Here is a 27,551-nt window from a genome sequence, read left to right as displayed (position 1 = left end):
GCGTGTGACTACCCCCTACTATTATGTGTAACTTTTAATGTGACACGTTATAATGGAAACACTTTATGCTTTATGGACCACGCTCCTTAAAAACATGATCAAGCAATCCATGTTTTGCCATAATATTATAATGAATCAGTTTGTTCTTTAAGATGAATTGCAGCTATTCAAACCGAGATCTGCCATCAGTTTATTGATCGTTCGTGACCTGATCACAACAGCAGGCTGAAATACTTTGTTTGATGGATAACTGTCATCATTATTAGTAGATGAAAGATGATCAATAAGGAAAACACAAACGCACTCATCTCTCTTTTATCCAGCAGTTGTGCTCTGTGGTATCTGTAAGGCAGTCCAGCTGAAACTAAGCTGGAGAGTTAATAACAGCTGCTTGCTCATAGGTTTGTACAGACCTTGGATTGAGGAGTCTCCTAAGATAAAAAAAAAAAGGAAGGAAGAAAAAGTGTCTGCTCTCACTTACAGAACAAGCCTTACCATAGATAAAAAGGCAGACGCACCACTCGCTCATGCCGGCTGCAGTCTTGGAAAGCACGCTATACTTTATAAAGTGTTTAACACAAAATGTCTATTCAATAAAATAAAAATTAATCCAGTAAAGAACATGTTGGAGGTGTCGGTTGAACTTTTTTATGAAGTATTCGTCTGCACGCAACAGATTCTTCTGCTTAAAATCTCTGATTTCTAAACACTGAAGGCTTCACAGAGGTGATGTTTATCGCCTTGCCCCTATATCGCTTTTGTTTGCTTGTACAGTGGTACACAATCGCCACTTAACATCGTGCAATTAATAGCTGTCTTAGTCATCTTTGCATTTCAAGTAACTCTTTGTTGTTAGTGATGATGGACAGCTTGTACATAGTTAAAGAGTCGGGACTTCTACAGAAGTATTTATAGGTGTCTTTCAAAATAGGTTTAAATATTGTAATTTTCAGCTTGAAATTGAACCGCTTTGTTGTTTTGCGTCATGAGCTCTTCAGTCGTCATGTTTTTCATTCTGATATGGTAATAGCCGTCCTGGGGATGCACGATGGTATGAAGCAGCCGTTACTGTGGAACTATGTACACCGCAACTTTTCTATGCTCATCTTTTCTTCAGAACTAAGTTCCTTTAGTTCTGCTTCTTCTGTTTTGAAGGAAAAAGTGTTTTCACAGTTTCGGTAAATAAAAATGTAAATGACTAGACACACATTTGACAACTGCTTTAATTTGCAAGTAGTGTCTCTTGGTGTGACTGGAATACTGGAAAGTGCTTAAAAATAGGAGTGCACCTACATATCTGGCATTACAGCAGTGAGATTGTAGGTGTTGAGATCTGTAACCCAATTAAGCAGCATGAGGAGGGCATCAATGGGAGGCATCTCCAAAGCCACCCACTCATTGCCAGCCACTGTTATCTTCTATTTAAAAAAAAAAAAAAAAAAGGTAATTAAAAATAATTTGGAGATTAGTGTAAAATTAACTACATGGTGTTTGCTTAGTGTACTGTTTCTTGAGAAATACAGTTTGCTACTGGTAAGGAGTAGGATTGTTCGGATATTTCAGTATTAAGAGAAATTCAGCCTTTTACTGAAGTCCAAAATAACCGTGTTGCTCATCAATAAATGTCCAGATAGGTATAACACATAACAGACTAACAGCTCTTCTTTTCAAAATGAATAAATTAACAGATAAAACCCTCTTTGTGCACTAGATTGTCGATATTTGTCTAAACACAGATTAGTCAGGATGTTGATTTATACCATACCTACCCGCTTCTTACACTGTCAGACACTTTCCTCATCATATCCGTCAAAGCCCAATTTAGCACCTCTTACATGGTTGCTGAATTCAGGCAGCTTGTCAATAACATGTCCAACATGTTTATGCTAACAGGATTTCTGTGGTCATTTATGTAATCACATTCCTCACAGAGATAAAAAGAAACAAACAGAATTTAATGAACCACATTAGCATCTGTCTCAATAATGGAAATTATGTAACGGGCAATATAGTGGCTTCTTTTTGTACATCGTTTTATTAAGAAAATAAGTATAAAAATATAAATATAAAACAATATGACTCAGCATTCAAACAGCATGAATTCAGTGTATGACAGTTTCCTACAACATACACTTTCCGTTACATGTTACACCTATATGATGAAATGAATTCACAGTTTGACAAATAAACTGCACCAACCATTCACATGAACATTGCTTGTCAAACAGATAGCAAATAGTATATAGGATGTCCATCATTAAAAACATTTTGTACATGTACAGTATTTAATGGAGCGGGCTCGAAAGGCCACTCGACTCCATCCCTATCCCACCCAAACCCAGTCCAGTACCATTTAACATTGATAGTATACAATACTACTATCGCTCATGTCAATTACAAAACACATTGTCCACACCATTGTTCACAAAAAAAAAAAAAAATCCTAAAATTCAAAGGCAGCTTTACTGATTATGACCAAAAACAGATTTATACTTTGTCTCCATTAAGAGAAAATTCAATGCAGTTCAAGTCTTAATTTTCATTTCAGCATCCACATGGATAGCTTTTGTGTGTGTCTGTGTGTGTTTGTGCCTGCACACACATTTATGAGAATCAAATAGACAACTAGTTGACTAGCGAGCTAGCTAGCAAACTAGACAAACAGATAGATAGCTTGATAGGCAGACAGACGGTCAACTAGCTGGCTAGCTAACTAGACAAATAGCCGCCTAGCCAGCTAGCTAGATAAACAGACAGAGAAGAATGCGGTTGAAAAAGAGAGACTATCTTCATCTAAGTTTCTCTGTCAGGGCTCTTTCCTATGTACATCTCTGCCAACTTCTTGAATTGTGGTCCCCAGTTGCTGAGGTAATCATAATCCTGGTCCCCCTCAGTGGCAGCGGACTCCAGTGAACTGAGGGATTCTGCCAGTGACCCAGTGCCCTCATAAGCGTACGTGGCCAGGGAGTCATAGGGGGGTGCTGTGGGATCCGAATCATTCTCCTGAAGCCTCCCATTAATGAAGTCTCTGACATCCGTGTTATCCTTTATAGGTGATGTCCTCCGAAAGGGAAACAGCATTTCGGGTATGATGTCCCTGCGTAGCTTGTTAGCATCCATCACCTCTGGGTTGCGCAGCGTGCCAATATCAAAGGCCTGAGTGTCCTCCTCTCCACCCCCTTCATCGTTGTAGCTGACAACGTTGTCTCTGACATCCTCTTTGGAGATGATCAGAGGCTCCTTCTTCCTCTGTCTCCTCAGGGCAGCAAACAGCACCACAATCACTACACAAGAAACAGCGGGAAATGCAGAGAGAGAGAAAGCACAGCATAAGATGTCTGCCTCCTAACATGTGTCATGCATTAAAGAGCACAGGAGAGCAAAGGCACATAGGGGAGACACATTTGCTACCAGTGACAAATCCTCAACACTGCCTCAGGCATTCACCTCCTATTATTAAAGATTCAGTGAAAAAGCTTTTTATTTCTCTTCCCCTTGAATGGTACATTCACTGTACAAAATGCACGATGGTTAGAGGACCCTTTTTTCGTACTCCAACGTGCATCCTCATCATCCTCTTCATTTTTTTTTTTTTAGCACTAAACGAAAATTTGAGATTGCAGAGTGAGCATGTTTTCAATGAGTGGCAATGTTTGGTGGGATTTATTCTCTTAAATTAAGACATCATTATTCAGATAAAGATGAAAGGACCTCTTATTGAGGGCAAGCACAATCCTATTTCACTGTACACCTCTTCTTCATCCTTCACCCTTTTTTGTTTTTTTCATCCTCACAACAGGTAGCATAGTTTTCTACTTGCCTCCCACCTGGGCGTTAATTACAATGCCTTCAGTGTGCCTTCAGTGTGCATTGTATAGTAGTGGGGGTGACTGTGAAAAATGTTCTTTAGGAACATATGAGACTGACCAGTGTCATGTTTTTTGGAGGGCTGCAGAGAGATACGGACCAGATCTGACAAATTGTTCCAGCTCAGCTCCCGCCTATCGGAGTCAAGCAGAGGTGAACGAGACAGTCTGTCAGGGGGCTTCAAGCGCAAAAAGCGTTGGATAATGAGCAGATGTCATGATATTTTGCTCAAGAGGAGAGCACAGAGTTTAACCTTCAGCACACTAAATATGTGCGAGGCGATCTGCCCACCACCTGACAGAATTTAAAATTTGGAATTAAGACAGACAGACAGAAGAAAATCTGGTTGCTTGTGTTAGCAATTTAGTCACTGGAGGAACACACCAAACTCCAAAGCAATATTTTGACAGAAGGAAGGAGGAAGAGGGTCAAATTCATCTCATGAAAAAGGTTAGGGAAAGCGGAGTAAACACATGCACATTCATGAGGACAGTTCTGTTTTTGTCTTTTATTTTGCCCTCAGCAGTTTGCGAGGCTTAAGTGCTTCTATCAAATGTTGTGCTGGCAGAGAAGGTAAAGTTCAATGATAGTTGAAGCCCATTACTTATTGGACATGCCCTTAAAAAAGTACTCCCACATGTTTTTAAAACATTTTTCTCAGTAGAACTGTTGCTGCTGTTCCCTGAATGCGGATCACAAGGACGGCTGACAGAAATGCTTTATTACTTTAGGAAGGAGCACGCAACCTTACTTACCAGAGAAATGCAGACTATTTTGTTAAGTGGTTTTATGTATTAATGAATGGTGCCCAGAAACACTGTTGTACTGCTTTCTGAGACAGAAGTAATGACGTCTGATTGTTCACATTTTAAAAGGAAGCTAATAAGACCCTCTGTTGCACTTGGCTCCTGTATATGCCGTTTAAGATATTTTAAAGAGTTTGTCAGCGTCCTTGTTAATATTTGGTTTCCATACCAAATTCATAAAATCCCATAATTCCATGTTTTTGTTTTTTTTTTCTGAATAAGCAACCTCTTGTGGTCATGCAGTTATCTGTATCTTGTTACTTGCATCCACAGGACTCCCTTGAGGAGAACATTGCGGTGGGTCTTTTTGGTGTTAAGGTTGCTAACCATAGTTTCAGGCATAGCTCAGATTCCATGACAAATGGAACCAGCTAGTTTAAATGCTGACATGTGGCATCCTTGTAATGGTTTTGCTGGAGGTTTCTACTTTAACCATTGCTTTGAACTATTTTTGTATGATCCATCTGCACTGTGGTTTTGTAAGCTTTTCATTGTTCCCAGCCACTACATAAGAGGTACGGGCATTTCCCTGTTATTGTTAATACCGTATGCCATGTGAAATGCTACTATCTGCTAATCTTTAATGTAGTTTTAATCACTGTTTAATGTATTAAGATGCTAAGCTACTGCCAGTCACAGTGGGCTCCATGTGGGCACTTAACAACATGTACTTGAGCAAACGAGTCACTCTGGTCCATGTTATTGACTTTTTCAGCCAAAACTGCCTGCAGCGTGACACGTGTAAGACCTGCCTGGGATGATAATTTTGCATTTTGGAGCTATGCTAACTGCTAAAATGTTGAAAGAACAGCAAGTTCTTAGCCCAACCGTGGTAGCAATGGTAATGCGGTTGGGTGTGGACTTGGCACATAACTAAACATGTGAAGTGCTGGCTTTTATGTGACCTTCACAGCCAGGTAGGCCTCTGTTTAAAAATAATAAATCTTCCACAGGAAGTGGCAACGCAGACTGTTTGCTAAACCCCATCCTTGAAGACTATTTACTCATTCAGAACCACAGTGACTAAAACTAGGATCAGCAGCGCAGTTAGGTACCATTAAGTGGAATTCTGTTACTTTCAAATAGTGCTTTACTTTTAACAACCTTTCCAAAAGGCAAATAACAAGAGCAAAATATTAATGGAACGAATTATTCCGTATTTGTATTTTCTAACAAAAATAATAAACATCAGCCGTTTGTGGTTACATCTCATAACTCAAAAGTGCTTCCATGGCCACAGACCTTATCTTTTGCTAACCTGATTATGCTGTGGTGTTCTGGGTTTTCACCAAAAGCTGTAACTCCGAGCACCTTTTTCCTGGTTCCTTTTTACTTAAAACATATCAACAGTAATGGTAACTCAAGCTGCCAAAGTGTTTCTGTGGCTAAAGATGGTTACGAAGGCCAGCTTAGGTCTGGCAGGGGGTCAAACTGTGCTAGATGGGCCACTGAGGTTGTAGTTCATGTGTGGAAACCCAGGGTACAAAAAGTCAGTTAATGGCTGACACATCTGATGTGTGGGGGCTTAGACGTTATCTAACAGGTAACAGTAATTCTCTGGTCTTTTTTAGTTGAATCTTAAGGACGTCCTGCTGAAATGTAGTACTTGATACAACGTTACATTTTTCCCAGCAATAGTCCTGAACCTTAAAGTCTCCCTCTTATTGGTCTTATTGGTTGAATCTCACCCCTGTGTTAAAATCTGATATACCTTTAGCCTCAGTGTTTTCCATCAAGTGGACGCTAAAAGCTGTCTGTTTTCTACTTTCTTCCTCACTGTTTGACTTGTTCTTATTTGTAACTATACATGTTGCACCCCTAACACTTTAAAACCACTTCTGTTAACACCTAAATACTACTACCACTGTATATATATATATATATATATATATATATATATATATATATATTTATATATATATATATAAATATATATATATATATATATTTTTTTTTTTTTTTTTTTGGTAGTTTTACCTCAAAATATAAAATTTGCATTGAATTTCTATGGAAAAATGTAACCTGCATGTCTGTTATGCTGTTGCAGAAGGCAAAGCAAATGCAGGTAGCAGGAGAGTAACAAGGGGTCTAATGTATGTCCAAAAATGGTGATAGAGATGGCCCCACAGCTATTTTTTTTATTCTAAATCACATTTATTGTAAGCGACTTGAATTGAATAGAAGAACTCAGTTGCTATTATAATAACTGAATACTGCTGTTGCTAAACAAAAAAAATGAGAATAACCAAATATTCATGATCCCACCAACAAGCCTTTCACCCTCAGTGACCAAATTGGTCAGTACCCAAAAGTGCTTGTTTTACTATTTGAAAAAGAGCATAAAGTCTGCCTGAAGAGGTTGGAAGGGTAGTGGAGGCATAAATCATGGGGGCAGTATGTTTTTGCTTAGAATGATTTATTTGTTGGACTCGAGACTCTTCACTCTTTACACTAAACTTATAAAAAACAGAGACCAAAGGCATTTTTATGCTCATATTTACATGACGAGTCGAGGCTGCTTAAATTTCAACACTTAAACTAGAGGTTGGAAGAAGGCTGTGGCTCGATCGCACTCATGCACATACACATGCTGATACAAGAGGGGACTTACTGAGGAGAATGATGACACAGAGCAGTATGGCCACCAGAGCTCCAGTTGTGAGACCATCTGAGAAGGGCAGGACCTCGGGGTTGCACGACTGCATGTTTCCACGGCTGTCGCAAGCACACACGCGCACGATCAGCGTGCTGGTGCTGCTCTGAATGGGGTAATCATTGTCAGAGATCACTACAGGCAGGAAGTACATGCTCATCTCACGCCGGCTGAAGCCTCCTCTCCGTGTCAGGATATTTGCAGTGTTGTCTGTGGAAACATTCAGAGCTTGTCAGTTACATTTTTTTAATTTCTTATGTGAAGGAATTATAGTCTCCTTCATTTTTTCTTTCTTTTCTGTAGGGAATAACTTTGCAGGACCATTCCCTGAGAGGTTTGAATGGAAGGTTGGAAGGACAAATCATTCCATAAACATAGTAGCATGTTGTGCAAAATTAATAAAGTACAGCTCACAGTGGTCATTTGTCCCTGCCACGAGTCTGTGTTCTGTCACATTGTCTCATACTGTACATGTCAGTATTTATGAGGCTAAATGGAGAAAGTTTTCCAACCTGTTACTGCGCGGCTGCTAAACAGCCATTGCATTTCTTGTTTGAAAAGCCGTCATGAGCACTACCACCTGTTTGCAACACGCTGTAGCTCAATATATCTGATTGTGAAGGTTGGCATTTCCACTGTTTATTGTGTACTAAAAGATAATTGCCAATCAACTAAAGCTCTTCAAGAAAGAGTAAAAACACTGCAGCATCAGGAAAAAACACACGCGCCTTTAAATTTTGAATCATTGTTGACATAAATGAGGATGCATTTATGGGTATTTGTTGAACTGAAGTTAAAAAAAAAAATAAGAATAGTTACCTTCCCTGTCATCAATGGTAAAATTGGGATTGGTGGGACTTATGCTAAAGACAAACTTGTGTCCCACGAGAGGTTCATCTGTGTCAACAGCACTTATCGTCTGAATCAGCTGTGAGGAACAGAACAAAATGTTAGAGCAAAGCATTTGAAAACACATGAAAGCATGTAATTAATACAGGGACTAGATATTTGACAGTTGCAGGAGTTGGGATATTTAATGGAACACAATTGTGGATAAAAGAGATGTGGGCGTGAAATGCCTCTGACTCATGCAAGGTGCATACAAATATATCCAAGCATATACCCACTGTTCACTTCACTAAGTACAACAACTGTTGTACTTAACATGCGATTGTCTAATCAGCCAATCACACGGCAGCAACTCAAAGCATTTAGGCATAGAGACATGTTTAAGATGACCTGATCTGGGAGAAAATACCTCGTTGATGCCAGATGATGCCAATTTTCTATTGTGTCAATGACTTATACAATGTATATTTTACACATCAAACCATGATAATCACTGAAATAATCACTGAAATCACAGATACCTGTCCTGCTTTGACGTTCTCACAGACGAATGTGTCGTAGGACATGGCGAACTCAGGGGCGTTATCATTGACGTCCAACACCTTGATGAACACAGGCACCCGAGTTGTCTGACGTGGATTATCTAAAGTGATTACATACCGTACATTATTGTGGTTGGCACAGTGGGAAAAATCAAAACTGTTACAGATATCAAAAACAAACACACACTTATTTCAGTGGCCACCACAGAAATGTTGTGCCATTTGGACGTTTCTCGATCCAGTGCTTTCAGCGTTGTGATTGTTCCATTCACAGAATCAATGTTGAACAGCCTCTCCAGATCTGTGTGTCGATCAATGGAGTATCTACAAGAAATAATGTAAGTTACTCATACCAGTGATATAGAGATTCTTACAAATATCCAAATAGAGTAAATCATGTTCCCTGTTATTGCCTACAACAGACGTGTAATATTGTGGTTGTAAATTCAAGTGCGGTTAAGATGGTTCTGCTTGCACAGGGCTGCCTGCATGAGAGAAACACTCTAACATCGTTATCTACTTAAAATTGTGTTTTACAAAGTGCATTAATTCCTTCCAAAAAAAAAAAAAAAAAACACTGCTTTCCAGGATCCACATTGTCAAAAGATGATACATCTTTCCTTGATCCTGCTCATTTGTCATAGTCACCTTTCATACACAAGTGAAACCTGAATATGCAACACAATACGCCATGCGGCATGGGCTGAGAGCAGCATATCTGTGTGTCAGAGATGGGCAGGCGCCATATGTGTGGAGCGGCGGCAGTGAGCTGTGTGAATCGATACAGCAAATTAGGCTCTTTCACTTTGACTTTGTGCAGTGCCACAGAGGGCTTACATAATTCCGGGAAATAAACAGTCTGTATTCACTTCACAGTGCTGCCGCCATCTTCCGCAGGGAAATCACCAGGAGGGACCCGTGAATAATATTCTTCCCCCTCCTTCCACACTGACACATGGCTTGGCTGATGGATTAGATTTAACTAAGTGGGCACATTTTAATCCTCACTCTATAAAACTGATAAGAGGAGACTTTGTATTTCGACCATGTGTTATTTGTTTTTGTATTGATTTTATTCTGGTATAATTAAAGCTGGGACAATGAGTTTTGAAACAATCAAATTACTACAATAAACCATTACACCCAGTTGGCTGGTTAGGAAATCTTTGCTTAACAGGCCATTGATTGTTTTGCAAGTTTACCAAATTGTGAATACCTAATTCCAAATGAAAGGGAATTTGTCGTTTACGGCTAGAGGAAAGCTATTTGCCATTTTGCTCTAACAGTCTGGCACTTCTCTCTGAATCCTGTAGCATACTTGACTGGCTTGTTGTCAGCGTCGGGGTCCCTGGCTGATACCACGCCAACGAAGCTGCCAGAAGCCGTGTCCTCATGCACCTCGATGATGTAAGGGTTCCTGGTGAAAACTGGGGGCTCGTCCACATCCTCTACCGTTACCTTGACTGTGGCGTAGTCTTTGAATTGCAAACCATGGATGAACCTTGCATCCAAGTAGGTATTTTTCACCTCCACTCTGAACTCGTAGTCCCTCTTACTTTCATAATCCAGTGCCTGGAGATGAAAGCGCATCAGAAGTCAAGCTGTAGATTTTTCCATTAAAAAAAAAAACTGTCCGCCTCCAGGATTTTGATGGGCAATTCACTGCTTTTCATTTGTCTGCCTTTATCTTATTCATACTCTAAATTCTAAGTTACAAATCCAAGTGAGGAATACTGATCTAGGAGATTTTGTGGGGGGGATAAAGAGAGTTTCTTGCAAAACACTTTTTTATATTATTCATTTTACAGGCTTAGGTTATCTGATTTTACACTGCAGTGCAAAAATAAGCTCTCATTTTTTTCCTTACATTAAAAAATAAATACTATGTGGGGCCTTTTCTAATCTGAAACTACGCTATCCAGACTTAACATTTGAAGTTAAATTATCTTTATATTAATTGGGAGAGAACTATTATATATATATATATATATATATATATATATATATATATATATATATATATATATATATATATATATATATATATATATATATATATATATATATATATATATATATACATATAATGTTAAAATCAAAGGGCACTTTTGGTCTTTCAAACCTTTCCTGATTCCAGAATATTCAAACCAATTGCAGAACAAAGGGGAAATAACTGGACTCCCTTTAAAAGTCATATGGACAATAAAATAACTAAAATAACTAGAACTAGTGTTGATCAGGTTACCTGAACAGTGACTGTGTAAGATACACGTAAAACAAATAGAAAGAAGGAGAAATAGAATAAAACAAACATGACTTACTTTTTTTATTATGATGACTCCCTCCTGTGTGGTTTGGTCAGTGATAATATTGAAAATGTCATGACCACCAACTATGGTATACTCCATCTCAGCATTACGGCCCACATCTGGATCATCAGCCTTAATTCGTCCAATAGAGGCGCCGATCACTGTAGACTCAACAGCAGTCACACGGAAGGAATCTAAACATGGCAGCAAATGGGAAAAACTTTGGTCGTGTGCTGGCATCATTAATGCATCATCACTTTGGCCATTCATATATTCATGGCAAAACTTCACTCGTGCTTTAAAATGCTTTGCAATGCAATAAAGTTGCAGAGGAGGAAGGCCTCTCACGGTTCGCAAAACGTGGCGGACTGTCGTTTACATCTGAGAGAGTGATGCTGACTGTGGTGGTTCCTGAAAGCCCGCCCATCTGCCCGGCCATGTCTTTAGCCTGGATCACAACCTGGTAGTTTTCCTTGACTTCTCTGTCCATACCAGGTAGGGCTGTCTTTATGGTGCCTGGAAATAATAAAATAATTTAAAAAAAGAAATAAAAAAAAAAAGAAAAAGAAAAAGAAGTGAGTTTTTTTTTTTTTTTCCACCACTTTTGCTGTTTTAAAGATAAACTTTATTTTTGGGAAATTTATTTCCTCTCTTACTGTAAATGCGATGAGATTATTATCAAATCTGTCTCTGTCCCAACCATGTCTGCTGGAAAATTACATTTATATGCCTCTGATTTAGTTTGCCAATTAAGTTTTCAAGGGAAATCTAATTGCTGCCTGGATTATGTTTCTTGGCAATGTTTTTCTGGTGTCAGAAGTGCTACATTTATGTACCAGATGCAAGTTGTAAGACTGTGTGTATGCAGGCAGTCTGTTTCTCTGTGTTTTTTATAGGATTACATGACATAAGAAGTTGGTTAAAGTCCTTAATAAATGGAATTTTTTTAGATTTTGCTATTATATTTTAAGTTATTTAGAGCTTTTCATAAGTCTTTTCCATGACCATAACTAAAGTTCTTTGACAGCATCCATAACATTGTGGGGATCAATACCTTTCAGGAGCAGTTTTTAATTGGCTCACACTATGGAAGTGATATACAGAGCCCTGCTGTTATTGTTGTTGTTAATCTTTTTCAAATTCCTTTTTGTTGTTGTTTTTGTTGTTTTTTCTACATTATAAGGTCATCATTGTGTAAATAAGACAGTTTACAGATGTTTGCAGTTGTTTGGTGCTTTAACAGAGCTTGGCTGCATCCCTCTCTGTTTCCATCTAACACTGAGTGAATGCTCAGAGATGAAATTGACATTGATCATCCTATCTAGCTCTGTTTAGTACAGCAGCCCATCAGTCCACTTCCCAAAATGTCAGGTATTACTTATATCCAATTTTAGAAGTGCTGTACGTCAATAATGGGACTAATGGCTTTGAAAGGGCTTGTCTTTTTAATCTTTTATGAGTGACAGACACAACGTTTGGTTTCTCCCATGATAAGTTCAAGATAAAAGATTGCATGACTAGAAGCACCACAGTCTTCTTGTAGATAATAAACTCTTACTTTCCTGACAGAAAACTTAAAACATGAGTGCTTTTTTTTTTTTTTCATCCAAATACAAACAACAAAATTTGAAATTTAAGATGAAATTAGTGGGGAAAAAAAAAAAAAAACTGCACTGATTTGGATTAATAGCCTTGAATCCTTTTTCTTCATACTTAATTCTGACAAACACTGCGAAACAAGAAGGATCTCTTAGAAGCTGCTTCTAAGAGATCCTGCTGGGTTTGGCTCACCATTTTCCGAATCCACAGAGAAGTAGGGCTGTCCCTGTAGAATGCTATACACAAGCTTGGCACTGTTCCCATATGTTTGATCATCAGCGTCAGTGGCAGTTACAGTGACAACAGATGTACCTGCAAAACAAACAGCGAAAGTCAATTTTAATTGACTCTGTCACCGTGGTTATTAAATCAAGACATGATCAAGTAACTGACTTAACTTTTGAAATTTAGTTTCCATTTGTATGGAGGAAGTTTGCCGCAAACCTCATAGTTGTTTTCAGAAAAGCAGTGGCTCAAAGTGACCATTTTAAATGCCACCGGTGGCCTAATATGTTTTCATCTTTATTCAGTGACAAGGCTACAAAAAGGAAAGCATGTCAAGATAGTCAATGAAAGCGGCTAAACTGTGAATCAAAATTAATAACTTACACTTGCAGACTGTGATTAGGTCTCATCTGGTACCACAGGGAAAATTATTACTTTGATAAAACCAAGGTAATTCGTCTATTTTAAATATCAGTGAGACTAAAAAAATTATGGTTTGTCAAGCCTTATGGAAAGAATACTCTCCCTGTCTTACAAATCCAGCCTGCTAAGAAAAGGTGTAGCACTAACATACGCATCTTAGTTTTCAGCTCACGCCGTGTAGTCTTGACTCATGGCACACAAGCTCTGAACCGTCTCGTGTGCCGGTTAACATCATAAAAAGTTTGTGAAAAGTTGAAAAAAACATAGACACGTCTAAAGTGCTTCATGTGGTGTTAATTTTTTATGCATACCCATGATGTAAAGCAGGACTCATCGCCCTTTTATCACAGCCAGTTATGGAACAAATAAAAATTGCATGGTTATAGCAAAAAGTCTTTAAGTGAGTCATCAACTCATTTAAAGGCACCCCAACAAATCCACAGCGTTCATTTTTCTTTGTGTATCGCTACTTTTTAATTTAGTGAAGCAATATAAAGTTAATGTAGGAAATAAAATGTAAGGGTTTTTACAGTTTTTTGAATTGTTTTCTTCTCTCCTGTCTGGTAAGGTCATATTATCAAGGTTTTTTTTTTTGTTGTTTTTCATTTTTGGGTTGGTTGAAACTTGTCTAGAGTTACTAAATATCACCACTGAGGATCTTAAAGATGGATAATTTATGTCCCACAAAGTTCAAATGAATACACACTTAAGCTTAAAAAGGACTCAGCTGTTCTCAGATTTGCTGTCACTGAAATCACTTCCATTATTAAGTCCTGTGTAATCCACCCAAGCGTTTCAGTGGTGCCACATCGCAAATACTGTCCTTGGCATTCAGGAGACCTCTGCCGTGTCCTCTTTGGGTCTGACTGTCTCCATGCATACTAATGAACCCTCAAACATCTGTCCCACTTAGTCCCAGCACTGATAGCATAAAAGGAGGCTGCTGATTTTTCCATGGCTGGGTGGCTTGAATAACCAGTGTGTTCAGATTGAACATATAAGGAAGTTTATTAGTTCAGAGACAGGTAGTGGTGACCCAGACCCGTCTTTTGCCAGGCTTTGTGGAGCTAGAAGTCTAAGAAAACTGCATTATGATGGAATATTCTTTTCCTTTTTTTTTTTTCCACATAGGCAATTGGGTTTTGATTTACCCTTGATTGTTCCCGTGTATTAATTTGCGGTTGCATAATTGCGGATTGATTTCAACTTGCATGCATTAGTTTGGTAAGCTTTGTTTATATTCATGCCAACTGGCTTATTTATATTACTTGAATGGAATGAAGTGGAGTGCAATGAAGCAAATCCTTAATTGGAAAGACTGTGACAATCTAAACTTTTAATATTTCTACTGCCTATTAAAAATGGCAAATGGCATTACTTGTTATGAATGCCCAATGAGCCTGACCATACAAATAACAATCACGAAACAGCAAATAACTGTGAAAATGTGAATACAGTGTCACATTAGACCAGAGCAGCTGACTGATGAATAGTGGTTTGCTTTTTCTGCATTGCTTGAAAATTGTTTTTTCCATATTCTATTAACAATATAATGGCATCAATTCTTGGACAAATAAATATGGACTAATGGTTTTCTTTTTATATTTATGAGCTAAATATGATCTTTAGTTGGTGCAGTTTGGACGATTTCAAATCACAGCTATCAGTCCAATTAAGAGTTATTGATTCGATTTTGTTTATTGATCAGTTAAGGTTTTTGGTGTTAAAATTAAACAAACCATGACTTACCCACTTCAGACATTTCAGGCACGCTAGCGAAGTAGATTTCCTTTGCAAATTTTGGCGCATTGTCATTGATATCATGAATTTTGATGTTAAACTCAGTGTCAGGCTCCAGGTCTGCGTTGGTGTTCCTATCAACAACCTTGGCGTGAAGGGTGTACATCGCCTTCTCTTCTCTGTCCAGCCTCTTCGTGGCATGAATATCTCCAGACTTCTCATCAATCAGGAACAAGCTGCCGGCCCCGTCTCCAGTCAGGATGTACTTCACGGTGCCATCGCCTTTGTCCATGTTGGAGTGCAGCTGAAAATCAGAGAGATCCATATTAAAAATTGAAGTCAATCATGAAGCCAGACCTGTACAAACCGCGCTATGTTGTATGGGCGTGTAATTGGAGGAGTTGCACACTCTTCCATCATGGACCGCAGCTTCAGCTTTCAGTAAGACACATTGATTTTGTGTAACCAGTGGCTATAAACTACAAAGCTATTTAAAATTTAATTGCATTACTTTTGAACACCTCTCCATACAATAATAATACAGTGTTTCCCAGTTGCTAACATCAAATGCGACTGCTGTTGTTAGTATTTCAAGCTTGTAGAGATTATCAAGAGAACTCTGCTTCTACGTATCTCCCCAATTAAATTCTGCTCATATTTTTTTTTCTCTGACTTTAAAAAAGAAAAATCTGAACCATCACATGCAGCACTGGTGGTGGTGGTAACAGTTTTGAACTCTGTACCCCCCCTTCCCCCTCATATGCCTCAATTTGGCCAGTTTTGCTCTTTTTTTCCATTTTTGCCCTTTGCCCCTGGTGAAATAACGATGTAAACCCACCGAGGAATCCGCTTCAGTTTCTGAAAACGGTGCCGTGGCACCCAGGACGTCAAGTGTGACATGCTCCATTACTCCAGATCAAATTAGTCGTAGATTTTTCTTCCAGATTGCGCGTTTGAAAAATGATGAGAACCTGACCCACAGCAACAATTTCTAAAATTAGTCACCTCTGACCTATCCATCACCTTGAAGCATCTTCTAAGTGTCACAGAGGAGTAATGGAGGCATACTGTGACAGACACTTGATTCAAGCTCATTACTGTACTGGATCTGTCAGCGGATATATTTAGAGCAGAATCTCATGGGTTCACATTTTAAATGACAAGTAGTTAGGGACACAGAATGTACGTCAGTAACTCATTAATATTAATGTCTGCATGCTGTGAGGAAACTAATTATTTTTTTTCCTGCAGTTGGAAGAATAATGTCAACAGTACAACTCTGGATGGAAATCAGAAATGTATTGGCACAGTGGTAGCTATTCTAAGGTACAATTAAAAAATGAGGATGCATATGAAAACAAGATGCTGTCAAGTTCAGATGAACAATAGCATTTGGCGTTGTGTTGGGAAATATTTTCAAGCAGATGAACTCTATTATCCAAAGGCTATTAAAGAGGAATATCAATCATCTTATTTTTTTACCACATACAGTTGCGTTGTGAGACAATCTGTTCATTGTTGGTGAATATGAGCCGTAGGCCAGCAAACCAAGGATTTAAGACGTGTTACGGATGTGAAGGCTGCTGCTGCTATTGACGATGAATGGCAGTGTAATTTTAGCAGGCAGGAGACTGTTTGTGTGAATTTTTACATTCAAATGGGCTTCATATCCGGGCTATGTGCAACTGCTCTCTTTAAAAAAAAAAAAAAATCTATAATTCCACTGTCACCTTATCTTTTACTTTGAAATTCACTTTTTCATATAGTGGGATGTAGGCTGTAGGAGGGTTAGCTCACTATGCATCGCTGAAATCCTCTGCAACATAAGAAGAACATATTTTATTACTGATATTCGGTGTGTGCTAACACTGTGATAATTAGGCCAGTGCAATTTCAGACCATGCCACAGCGCGGGAATTGCAATTTTTTTTTTCTGAATCTTTTGATGATATTCTCAGAGTTTTTTTTTTTTTTTTATCTGATTATTACCATATTTTTCAGGCTTGTTTGTTAATCCAGTTAAAAGGAACCTGAGAAGCAAAAACAACAAACAATGAGCCATCAAAGGAGCCTAAACCTGTGCAGCCAGGCTGTCTCAAAGATAATAGGAATTTTAAAGTCTTCTCAGAGCCCTGCATTTTACATATTTCTCTTAGTCAAGAATGAACCCCTCCAAGCCCTTTCCCTGTGCACTTGTGCCAATTATTGGATGTCTACATAATGTTGCCTTCATAGTCATATGGGTAAAAGAAACATTTTCTCCCCATGGCCATATAGATTTCTAACTTAGTGGAGCTGCAAATAAGGAGGGATTCTGCACAAGTAAGCAATGTTAGCAAGAGATAGCATCTAAAAATAATAGTGCTTCTGTTCTTCTATGTCAGCAAGGCAATGAGCCAGCAACATGGAATTTTAGGATTTTATTTCTTCTGGGATGTCCCGTAGAAACTGCTCTCAGTGTAATTCACTTATATTATTGTGTATTAAAAGTACGAGGGTTTTTTTTATTGACGTGTAACCAAAAAAAAAAAAAAAAAAGGAAAAAAAAAACTTCCATTGATACTCTTGAGAAAGTGTGGCACAAAGTGTTTTTCACACAGCCCTTACAAAATCGAATGTTTGCACTGCCACACTATATTTGCAGAGATTTAGTGGCTCTCCTTTCAAGGCCTCGCAGCACAAACACAGCCTTTTCAAGGCCTTACAACAGAAGCACAGAAGAGAGCCTTGATGAGTTAAATCGCCTTGCACAAACACTGAGGAATTGTCAGTAAAGCAGCAAAATCATTGGCAATTCTTGTCAGGTCTCTGGTAAGCATTGCTTGGTGCTGCAAAGAGGAGATAGCAAAATAGAGTGTAGAACGGATACAGAATAATTACTCTTCCTCCTCTCCCCCCCTCTGTCTCTTAAGGCATAGGCAGGAATTCTTTACTACAAGAACCATGTACAATATGCAGGTTAGAGTTAGTGCTTACGGTATCTCTGTCCTGCTTTGTGTTTTCCGTAACTCGTGCAGGTTCAGCAAAATTCATGCAGGAGAGTGTTAAGCAAGGCCTCGCAAAAAGCCAAGGATGCTTATAGTCATAATATTAACACCACAAAGTGAGCCACCTTGTAAATTTTAATTTAGGCAGCACATTTTGTTTACAAGGCACAAGACAATACAGTGTACCGAGAATTTAATAGGATTTAGTTAACTTCAGACACACCGTTCATACGATCCAGAATCCAAAGTTTGCGCTTGTATTGCTCAGCATTGCAAGTGTTCACACTTCACAGCCCTGCTTAAGAAGTAGGGCACCACAGCTGCAGACAAGTGAGTGCTCACACTCATTAATGCCCCCGTGAAAGTCAGTTAAAATGAGATTTGGAGGATTTACACTTGGATTCTACACACATGCACTACATAGAATATATAAAATCACAAAATACACTATGCTTTTTAGCAATTTGACAACTGCTGCTGAATTTGGCTCAAAATATTCCTTTAATAATGAAGTTATTTGTCTCCATCATCCTGTGAGGTATCAGACTGCACTATTCATTATGTAAGCCTCAAAGCTGGATGTCTTTTGAAGTCCTGATAAGCAATATCATCTGCATTTATTACAGTGCATTTGCAGTCGCGCGCTGCTTCCCTTTCAGTGGAGAAGTGAACTATACGAGTGTGAGACTGTTCTTTACATCACATTTGATTGCCATTACCGAGAAATCAACCTCAAGTGAGAGTTGGTGAGTGTGTGTGGGCTGATTGGAGAGGTTTGATTGAATGTGAAATAAACAAGTTCTGCCACAGTGTGCTACAACGGCCATTAAGTGATCTTTATGTGAAAGACCAACGAGGCTTTGGTGGCTTTGTGCCGAATACTGGAGAGCATTTTGCATTTTCAGCCGTACTTGCCCTTCTTTGACTTTTGTTACGTTTTACATCGATCGTGTTTTCTACTTTTCTTTTTGCATTGATTTCTTTTTTTTTTTGTTTATCTCTCTGTGGTATATTCTTTCTCTTTCGTTCAGTCTTTCTTAAGGTCTTAAATGTTTTTTTTGTTTTGTTTTTTTTATTAGTCATGTAAGGCTATATCTATCTATGTCATTTTCTTCCTTTCTCATTTTTTCTTTCTGATCTTCTCTGGCCGTTCTTGTTGGTCTTTTGTACGTTCTTTGGTGGGTTCTTATAGTTTTATGTTAAGACTGTATATTTCATTTGTTTCTTTCTTTGACATCGGTCTTTCTTTTTTGTTCTTTCTTATCTGCCTGACTTTATCAGTTTAACTTGCCAGTATTTTATATGGTCTTCTGTTTTCTCTTTTATTTTTTCTTATCAGTCTCTGGTACGGTTTTATGTTTAGTCTATCTTTCATATAGATTTTCCCGTCATTGCCATTCTTTCTTTCTTTCTTATGGTCTTCTGTACAGCTTCCATATGATCTTATGTTGTTTCTATTCAGTTTCTTGAATCAGGCTTAATCTGGTCTAAAGTTATTTCTATCATTTATATCATTTTTGCTATCTTTCTTTCGTATTGCTGTTTCTTTTTTGCCCATCTATCAAACAGTCATATTTGCTCTCAGTAAGTTTGCAATGTCAATCTTTTGTATTGATCTTTCCTTCTTTGGTCTTTCTTTCTTGCTCTGACTTGCCAATTTTGGGAAAATGCTTGATATTTTTGCTTGATAAACGAGAGGAACCAGTGACTAAAGTAGTGACTGATTAATTTATTCATAGACAGCTAATTGATTGAACTTGTTCACTATTAAACTCTCCTTAAACTTGGTTCAAGCTATGTGCCTCTCTGCTAACTGCTTCTCTGTCTGTGTATCAGTCTCTGCTACCATCATGGCTTTTCCCTGTGGTTAAACTGATGGAATTAGTGATTTGTATCAGCTTCCTCCGTAAAGCAGAACGGCAGCGTGTGCTTGCCCTATTTTCCCCCTCCAGTAATTTATTACAGGCTCGTGTTTTTCTGACAGTTTAATAGTGAATGATATTGGACACAGGAGGAGTGCAGAGCTGGCGAATGTGATTGCTGTCACGCCACAGAAGTTGGGTGCCAGAAAGCATCAAAGAGTCAAGAAAAAGCCACATCACACCAGACACTGACATATCACCGGATGGCCCCATTTATAGTTAGCATTTCCTTTGCTGCTTCATCACATAATACAACAAGGTGAATTTCATTGGCCCTCTTGATTGATATGTTTTCTTCCTCCTCCCTCTCTTCTTTTTTTTTTCTTTTTCTTTTTATTGTTCCTTTCTCTCCCTTCACCACATCAGAATGATGGTTTCTGCAAAAGAAGTTGTCATATCCCCCGTACTCAACCTTGCACAAGACACTTGTTTACTCCAGAGAATGAGGTGTCTGATGAAAGCCAGCTTCCTCTTAGAAAATTGACTGTCGACAGTCACCTCATTTCCCTCCCTCGAGTTGATAACTCCAGCGCTCCCCATCACACCTGTCTTTATGGTGCCAGTATGGGTGAGCTGACAAGAAGCTGTCTGATCCAGGTGGGTGGAGAAGAGTAGCATTGTCCTTAAACTTTTTTTTTTTTTGGTGATCCATAGGCGAGCTCGTGTCTTACAGGAGCTGAGATTGATTTCAGTCATATGTTTGTTTTGACTTGGATTCTGTATGGTCTCGACCTGATATTGATATTAAATTCGTCCGTGTGAACAAACGTGTTTAAATACTTAGTTGCATGGTGGATGTATGTAATCGGTGCCTGTTATAACGTCCTTGTGTGCACTGAAGCAGTTATTTCTGGAGGTACGAGTGGCCACAGTGTTGAAATAATCTGGTCCGCAGGCAGTTTCAGCTTGTGCATCCTCTGACTTACTGTCTGACTATGATCTGATAATAATAAAGCCAGACATGGTTGTTTATGGTTTTTTAAAGATATATGATTGTGATATTGATGCTATCATGAGAAAGCTGCACTTTTATTTTAGCTGTAACACTCTGTTTTTACTGCACAAGGTAATTAATAGTACCGTGGAAGACTCAGAGAAAAAGCGAGTTTGTGTACACTTGTTTCTGTCTGGTAGCTCCAGTTAACTGTGCCTGTAGACGCCAGATTTCTGGCAGCCCATTCATCTTCAGCCAATTACATCAAAGACTACTTCAGCAAGCTAAAACTCCTATAATTAGTCTACAGACAATGTGTTTGGACACTTTACCTTGCCAACGTATTGATGGTCATTTCCTGTATATTCCTCGAGCAGAAAGAATTGATTCCACATCCATCCACGTTTGGACCGCTGAAGAATCTTGCCATCACTCTCTGGCATCCCAAACAGATTCCCAATATTCCCAGGCTTGAAAGGAAGGGCAGTAGTGGGCCACAGGATAGACACCATGAGGAGGTGCAGAACTTGATTGGTTATCATGGTATCCAATCAGATGGGAAATGTCCTAAATGACTTCCGAATTATGGTGATAAGCTTCTAAGAGGATCAACACTGGAAGGTGGTGTCATCAGAACAGACATTGTATTCCTTTCTTTGATCTCCTTTAGATCCCTGTGAAGAGAGGAAACTGAATTCAAGAAATAGATCATGACACTTATCTCTCTCTTTGACAGAATACATTAAAACCACTGAAATAGCATGAGCATTACAACAGGGCAAAAGCAGCAGCTCGCCAAAAAAAAAGTCATTGTATTCTGTGTCTTCCCTTCAGGTTTTACTTTCCGAGGCCGAGAGCTGCACTATTTATTCAATCACCTTAAAAGCTTCAAAGTCATAACTTAATGTTGAGGCTTGTCTAAGAACTGTAAGCTTCAGAATAAATGAATATGGTGTCATCATAAAATAGTGTATGTATTTTTCTTGTAAAATTGAACTTATCTAATGATAAAAGTGGAGCTGAAACTAATGCAGTAGAACCGATTTGACAAACTTCTAAGTAAGTGATAAATGAAAGGCACGAAGTACAAAGAATTTCGAGACATTGTATTATAAATGTATCAGTAGAAGACTCCAGTTATCCAAGTGCATAACCAATGGAGTGGATGTCAAGATCAAATTCAGTTTAATGAATCATGCTTCTTGTTTTGTATCAAAATGATCTTTTACTTTGACATATTCATTTTGCGTAAGAGTTTAATGACATTACTTTTTTTTTTCTGAGAAGCAGTTATTCATTTATTACATTTTTTACTTTTAAGTCTTCACCACAGCAACTTTCCCCAGGGACTCGAAGCATTTAGAAGAACATGTGGTTCAACCACAAGGAACAGTGATGTCACCCCAAAAAAAAGTCCCTTCAGAAGGGACTAGTACTTTAGAAAAGTGCATATATTTTGGGGGTGGAGCTGCAGCACCAGTGATGCATTAATGGTCATGCAGTGGTCTTCTTGTCTTCAGCCACTTTTTCCCATTTCAGTATAGTAATCGTTCTTTAGACCACAGTAGAAACACAGTAAACCAGCAATGATTAGTGTGCAAGGGAACTCTGAGTCTTGTTCATTTAGATGAGCTACTTCACACTCTTTTCTTTTTTAGGTGCACTGACATTTATCCTTTATTACCAACACTGGCATCCTATAGAAATCATCTTCCTGTAACCTATCCAGGCAAATTTGTATTTTTTTTCTCTACAGGCAGATAATTTAAGTTTAGTAAATCCAGCGGACTTCACAATCAAACGTGTCTCCTCCACACCCTGCATCTTAAAGGACTGTGCTGCACTTTACTAATTATACGTTGCATTACTGATGATATGCAAACATTGATGAGATGCTTCAAAGACGGTGAGCATGTTTAAACAGCTTAACACAGGCACCTCTGGGAGAACCATGCTTCTGACACGAGATATTACTCCAATGGCCTCTGTAGAAGCTCAGACTTCTTCCTTTTTAATGTTCTGCTTTGCACTTGTTCAGTTACATTTTACAGCCTTCCACTAACATATGTATAAACAGATCGTCTTGCTAAAGGGAAGTGTGCCTTTTTCATCTCTTCCATCCAGTTCATCCCCCTTACTCACTTCCTCTGAATTTTTAGCTCTTCTTCATTTTTGCATCCTTTACTGATGGATAATTTCATAGATTTGTATTCCCTGAAGATGTTATGATGCGCTCTAAAAGGAGAAAATCCATATAGACATGCACTGAATTTCCAAACCCCCCCAAAATTATCTCCAGGTGTCTGTCAGACTTTGTGCATGTGAAAAGGTATTTTGTGTTATTGGCAGTCTTCATCCAATACTTCACTAAAGGCTGTGTCCCCACCGACTGGTCGTGATAGGTAATTTGGGTGTGCATGCATAATTTATGGTCTTTTGTGAGTTAATCCTAATAAATCTTACCTCTCTTCCTAAAAGAACCCATTTAGCAGGGTTCCTTTATAAAGGTTAAGGTACGAGAATTACCCTGGAAAGCACTCGTTGTGTACCTCAGGCTGTTTAAAGGCACATGTGAGTCAGTTCCTCATCTTTTGTTCAGAGCTTTTAAAAAACAAAGGACTGTGATGTCAGTGAAGTTTGTTACATGAACAAAGATCTGATAATATCAGCTAATAAATTAGTTTTATGTTTCAAATGGTGACAGTGAGGTGGCAAATTTAAATACATGCAGTACTGTGAATAGAAAATCAAAACATGTACGTATATGAGAGGATCTGAATTTGAAGCGTTCTGTTTATTCAGTGGCAATAAATTCAATCTGTTATTTCAACAATGATTTTTTAAATAACTGATTAAAGTTTTTTTTTTTTTTTTTTTTTTTTTATGGATAAACCATGCCATTATGGTTTTAAAAAGGTAGAGCAGAAAGCTATTAAAACTATGTAATAACTATGTAACACCAGCTTCACTGGCATGGTACAAGTGACCCAAAATTTTTCAGAAACTGGGAAGATGTTGAACAACAGACTGCACATGCGAATGGAATCCGGCGCACTGAAAGTACAGCGATTTTAATTTTGTCCAAGTATTGCCATAATAGCAGAGATAAAATGTAGATAGCCTTGTAAATTGCTGATGTGCTACATTTTTTATGTTAGTTTCTTGCTCATGATGTGACATTAGTGTGACACGTGCATTGCCGAAATCAGGAAACGCCGCCTCGCAATTAATCTAGTCTGATGCTTGTGATTGCATTTTCTAATTATCATCCCAGCCTGTCCTTGAGTTTTAATAGCATTCTGGATATTAATCTTTGATGTGGTGTGCCTATTAAGCATTAGGCCAGTGTTTCTTTTCAGAATTCTTCCAAACACTCCATTAAAGGATGAGTGAGCACGCTGAATCTATGAGAGAGCCTATAGACGCAAACTAAATTATCTCAACTTATTCGACCTGTTAAATTGTGGAGTTTATTAAGAAAAAGTTGTTTATGATTAGATGAACTTGCAGGCAGCTTATGTGGCTAGGAATTAAGGCACGAAGATGTGAAGGGACAGAATTACTTTAAAGTGTTGTCTAGGGTTGTTATTCTTAATCTTGGCTAAGACACAGTCTGGCAGAAGCTCTGCTCTGCTCCATTTCTGTAATCTGCAAATTATACATTCTTGTTTTGCTGAATAAGAATATCTTTGATCAGATCTAAACTAGCAGTTCATCGGGATAGGCTTCCAAGAAAAAGCACAGGCTTGCACATTACTCTGTGTAAAATTGTGTGCCCCCCAAAACTGAACATACAGGCTTGCCCAAAAAGCCCGGACCAAGCATGCTAACCATGCACTTTTATTCTCTGACTTTAGCGAGACAATAACTATAGGTGCAATATGCAGCAGAAGTCTGACTAGTAAACCTCTTTAAGAGTTCTCTGAATAATGAACTGATAATCCTCTGTACATTGGAGAACATTGCTGCAAATTTTGGCTGCTGCTTACTGTAAATGCTTGTAGTGAATGGATTTGCCATGTTTTAAAAATTAGAGATTCAGTTGTATAGTGCAACCTAATGCTCAAAAATAAAAGCAACAAGAAAGAACTTAACCAAGAATATATATATATATATATATATATATATATATATATATATATATATATATACACACACACACAGACATGCACTGTTACATAAGGGTAGGGCAACTTAATTAAGAATCAGCTACGTGAAACCTCCTACACAAATATCGACCCACTTTGAAACCACAGGCTTTCCGACCACATTTAAATTAGAATCTTATGTTGCACAATCAAGGAACTCTGCACGTGAACATATTTTATGAACAAGTGCAGGTTAGAGGTGCAGTAATTGGAAAAGGAGAAAACTAAGACGGACAGAGGGCATAGGAAGGCTGCAAGGTCATCGAAGGGGTGTCAAGATTAGTCTTGGTGATCTTTTGCACTTACACAGTTTGTCTGAGGACATGATCTATAACAAGTATATATATAAATATATTTTTGCAGCGACAAAACTAACGATATATGTGAGGTGGATGCTAGAAACTAGTGTTATGTGATTGGCAGTTTGAGTGGCTCCAGTGATTGCTTGCTGGTATTGACAGAGCAGCACAGACAGAGCATAAATCTAGCATGAGGGGCGTTGATGCACCAAGCTGCTGCACCTGCACAAACTTCCACTTGGTGGAGCCCTAGACCTTCACAAGTCGGCCTCTGCCGGCTGCAGTCTTTGGCAAACCTCAGCAAGCTTTACTCATGTTTTGAAATCCTCAAAGCAATTTTGTGATACAGTGCACACTTCCTTGTTGAAAAGCTACTCCAAGGGGGTTGTGGATGCAGGGTGGGGGGGTTCTTTCTTGAAAAATGGTACGTTGACAGTGAAAAGGTAACAAAAAAAAAAGCAGTAATGTTGTTAAAAGGAAAGAAAAAATCTTGTTTATTTTGACATGCCTCTAGGAGAGTGTATGCATTTTAACAAGGTGGTAATGAAGTCTGGCCAAGTAGCCAAAGTACAGGAAAGAAAATACAAAAACTAGAATTAAATTCAGACTCAAAATGAACAGAGCAAATTTCACATTTTTCCTTTCCCAGTTCACTATTTAAACATATGTAGTGTTTATCAAATATGTATTCATGTCTGATTCTTTAAAGCCAGCTTTGCAAATGCTCATGAGAGCCTCTTTGCCTCTGTGGGAAAATGGATTTCCACCTCTTTTCATTCTAACGCTGAAAGGTCACTCCATATCTGACAATAATTCAGGGACCGTGTTAGTGGCTAATTTGCACTAAACAATAATGGCGTTACATGGGCAACCTGGCGCACGCGACTAAACCCTCATACATCACTCTGGTGACTGTGAAGCCGTCTGCGTATGAGGCAGCACACAGAGGGAGTAGGCTGCTGCTGCTGCTGCTAGAAAGGCTGAAAAAGAGAGTCAGGGTTGGATTAAGTTTGTGCTGTGGAGGATATGCACATATACGTACACTGTAACACTGTTGGCTGCTCTTGCTGCGGTGCTCGAACACCATCATAAACACCTTCATGCATTTTTAGAGATATGAATGGTACACTGCCTCTCCATCAAATCTCCCCACAGCACATCACAAGTGTGAGCTGCACTCACTGCCTCTCAGCAGACAAATACATCTCCAAACACACGGATGCACACACACACACACACACACACACATAGAGACACATACATACATATATATATATACCGCATAAGTGCACTTAGGTATATGCACTGACAATATCCATGCATATAAGCTGTGCAGGCAACCATGGGTGCACAGCATGGAGAACAGCATACTTTGAATAAGTGACAAAGTTAATACCAGACTATTAAAGCATAGTATCTTAAAGTTGCCTATTAAATTCTGTGTGAAAGGTGCCACAGGCTGCAAATTTTAGAATGTAAAAAAAAAAAAAAAAAAGGCTAAAACTACCTGCTTTTTAATTAGACGGGATTCTAAACGAGCCTTAAGTTACATTTGTCAGAAGGCAAATAATTTAAAATCTACTTGGGTGCAACGATGTGGAGTTTTTATCATTTTCAAGTGAAACTTGTACATTAAAGAAAATAAAATTTCAAAAAGAACCATTAACATCAATCAGGTTATGAAACCAAAACCAAAAAAAAAGCACACAAAAAAACAAACAAACAAACAAATCATTTTGCAGCTCATTCGATTCAGCTGTTTTCCACCTCTTTGAAGTTCCAACACTTTCCATCCACACTGCTGCATTAGTCTGGCTTTGTCACAGTGCAAGGAGCAGATCATCCCCTAGAGTCTGGGAGCAGACAAAATATAAATATACCCTTAAACGTTAATCAGAAAAAGCCCTTACCTTTGATTTTCACAGCTTAGCATCCATCTGTGTCACTGAGTGCACGGTACTGTGTTCCTACTCCTTAGCAGTGCTTAGCGGTGGAGATTCTGACTCCTCACGGCAGTGCTTACATTCCAAGACTGACAACAGCACAGCTGGTGCGAATGTGTATGGGAGTGTGTGTGTGTGTGTATGTGTGTGTGTGTGTGTGTGTGTAAGAGAGAGAGAGAGTCTCCTGCTTACTGCCCTCCCTCGCTCTATGCTTCTCTCTTTCTCTCTTCCCTCCCTTGCTCCATTTCTCCTCCTCGCTCTCTGGCTTCTCTCCCCTTTCCTCCTCTACACTTTCTTTCTATCAT

At 38.6% G+C, this 27,551-nt stretch overlaps 1 protein-coding gene across 1 annotated transcript; it reads right to left on the bottom strand.

Moving 5' to 3' along the window:
- Positions 1 to 2,085: 2,085 nt before the first annotated feature.
- LOC115799165 (cadherin-10-like) lies at positions 2,086 to 27,325 on the bottom strand. Its single transcript, XM_030756185.1, has 12 exons — positions 27,214 to 27,325; positions 21,189 to 21,530; positions 15,023 to 15,317; positions 12,818 to 12,937; positions 11,375 to 11,542; positions 11,039 to 11,220; positions 10,036 to 10,289; positions 8,905 to 9,041; positions 8,697 to 8,818; positions 8,146 to 8,254; positions 7,285 to 7,536; positions 2,086 to 3,284 (listed from the first exon to the last, which is right to left on the bottom strand). Exons 2-12 carry the CDS (start codon positions 21,396 to 21,398, stop codon positions 2,794 to 2,796), a joined length of 2,340 nt encoding a protein of 779 aa, XP_030612045.1. The 5' UTR covers positions 21,399 to 21,530; positions 27,214 to 27,325; the 3' UTR covers positions 2,086 to 2,793.
- Positions 27,326 to 27,551: the final 226 nt, after the last annotated feature.

This window comes from Archocentrus centrarchus, chromosome 20 (assembly GCF_007364275.1).
Source record: "Archocentrus centrarchus isolate MPI-CPG fArcCen1 chromosome 20, fArcCen1, whole genome shotgun sequence".
Taxonomy (NCBI): Eukaryota; Metazoa; Chordata; class Actinopteri; order Cichliformes; family Cichlidae; genus Archocentrus; species Archocentrus centrarchus.
Note: the sequence above shows the minus strand (reverse complement) of the source record. Positions and strands in the feature narration are given on the sequence as shown.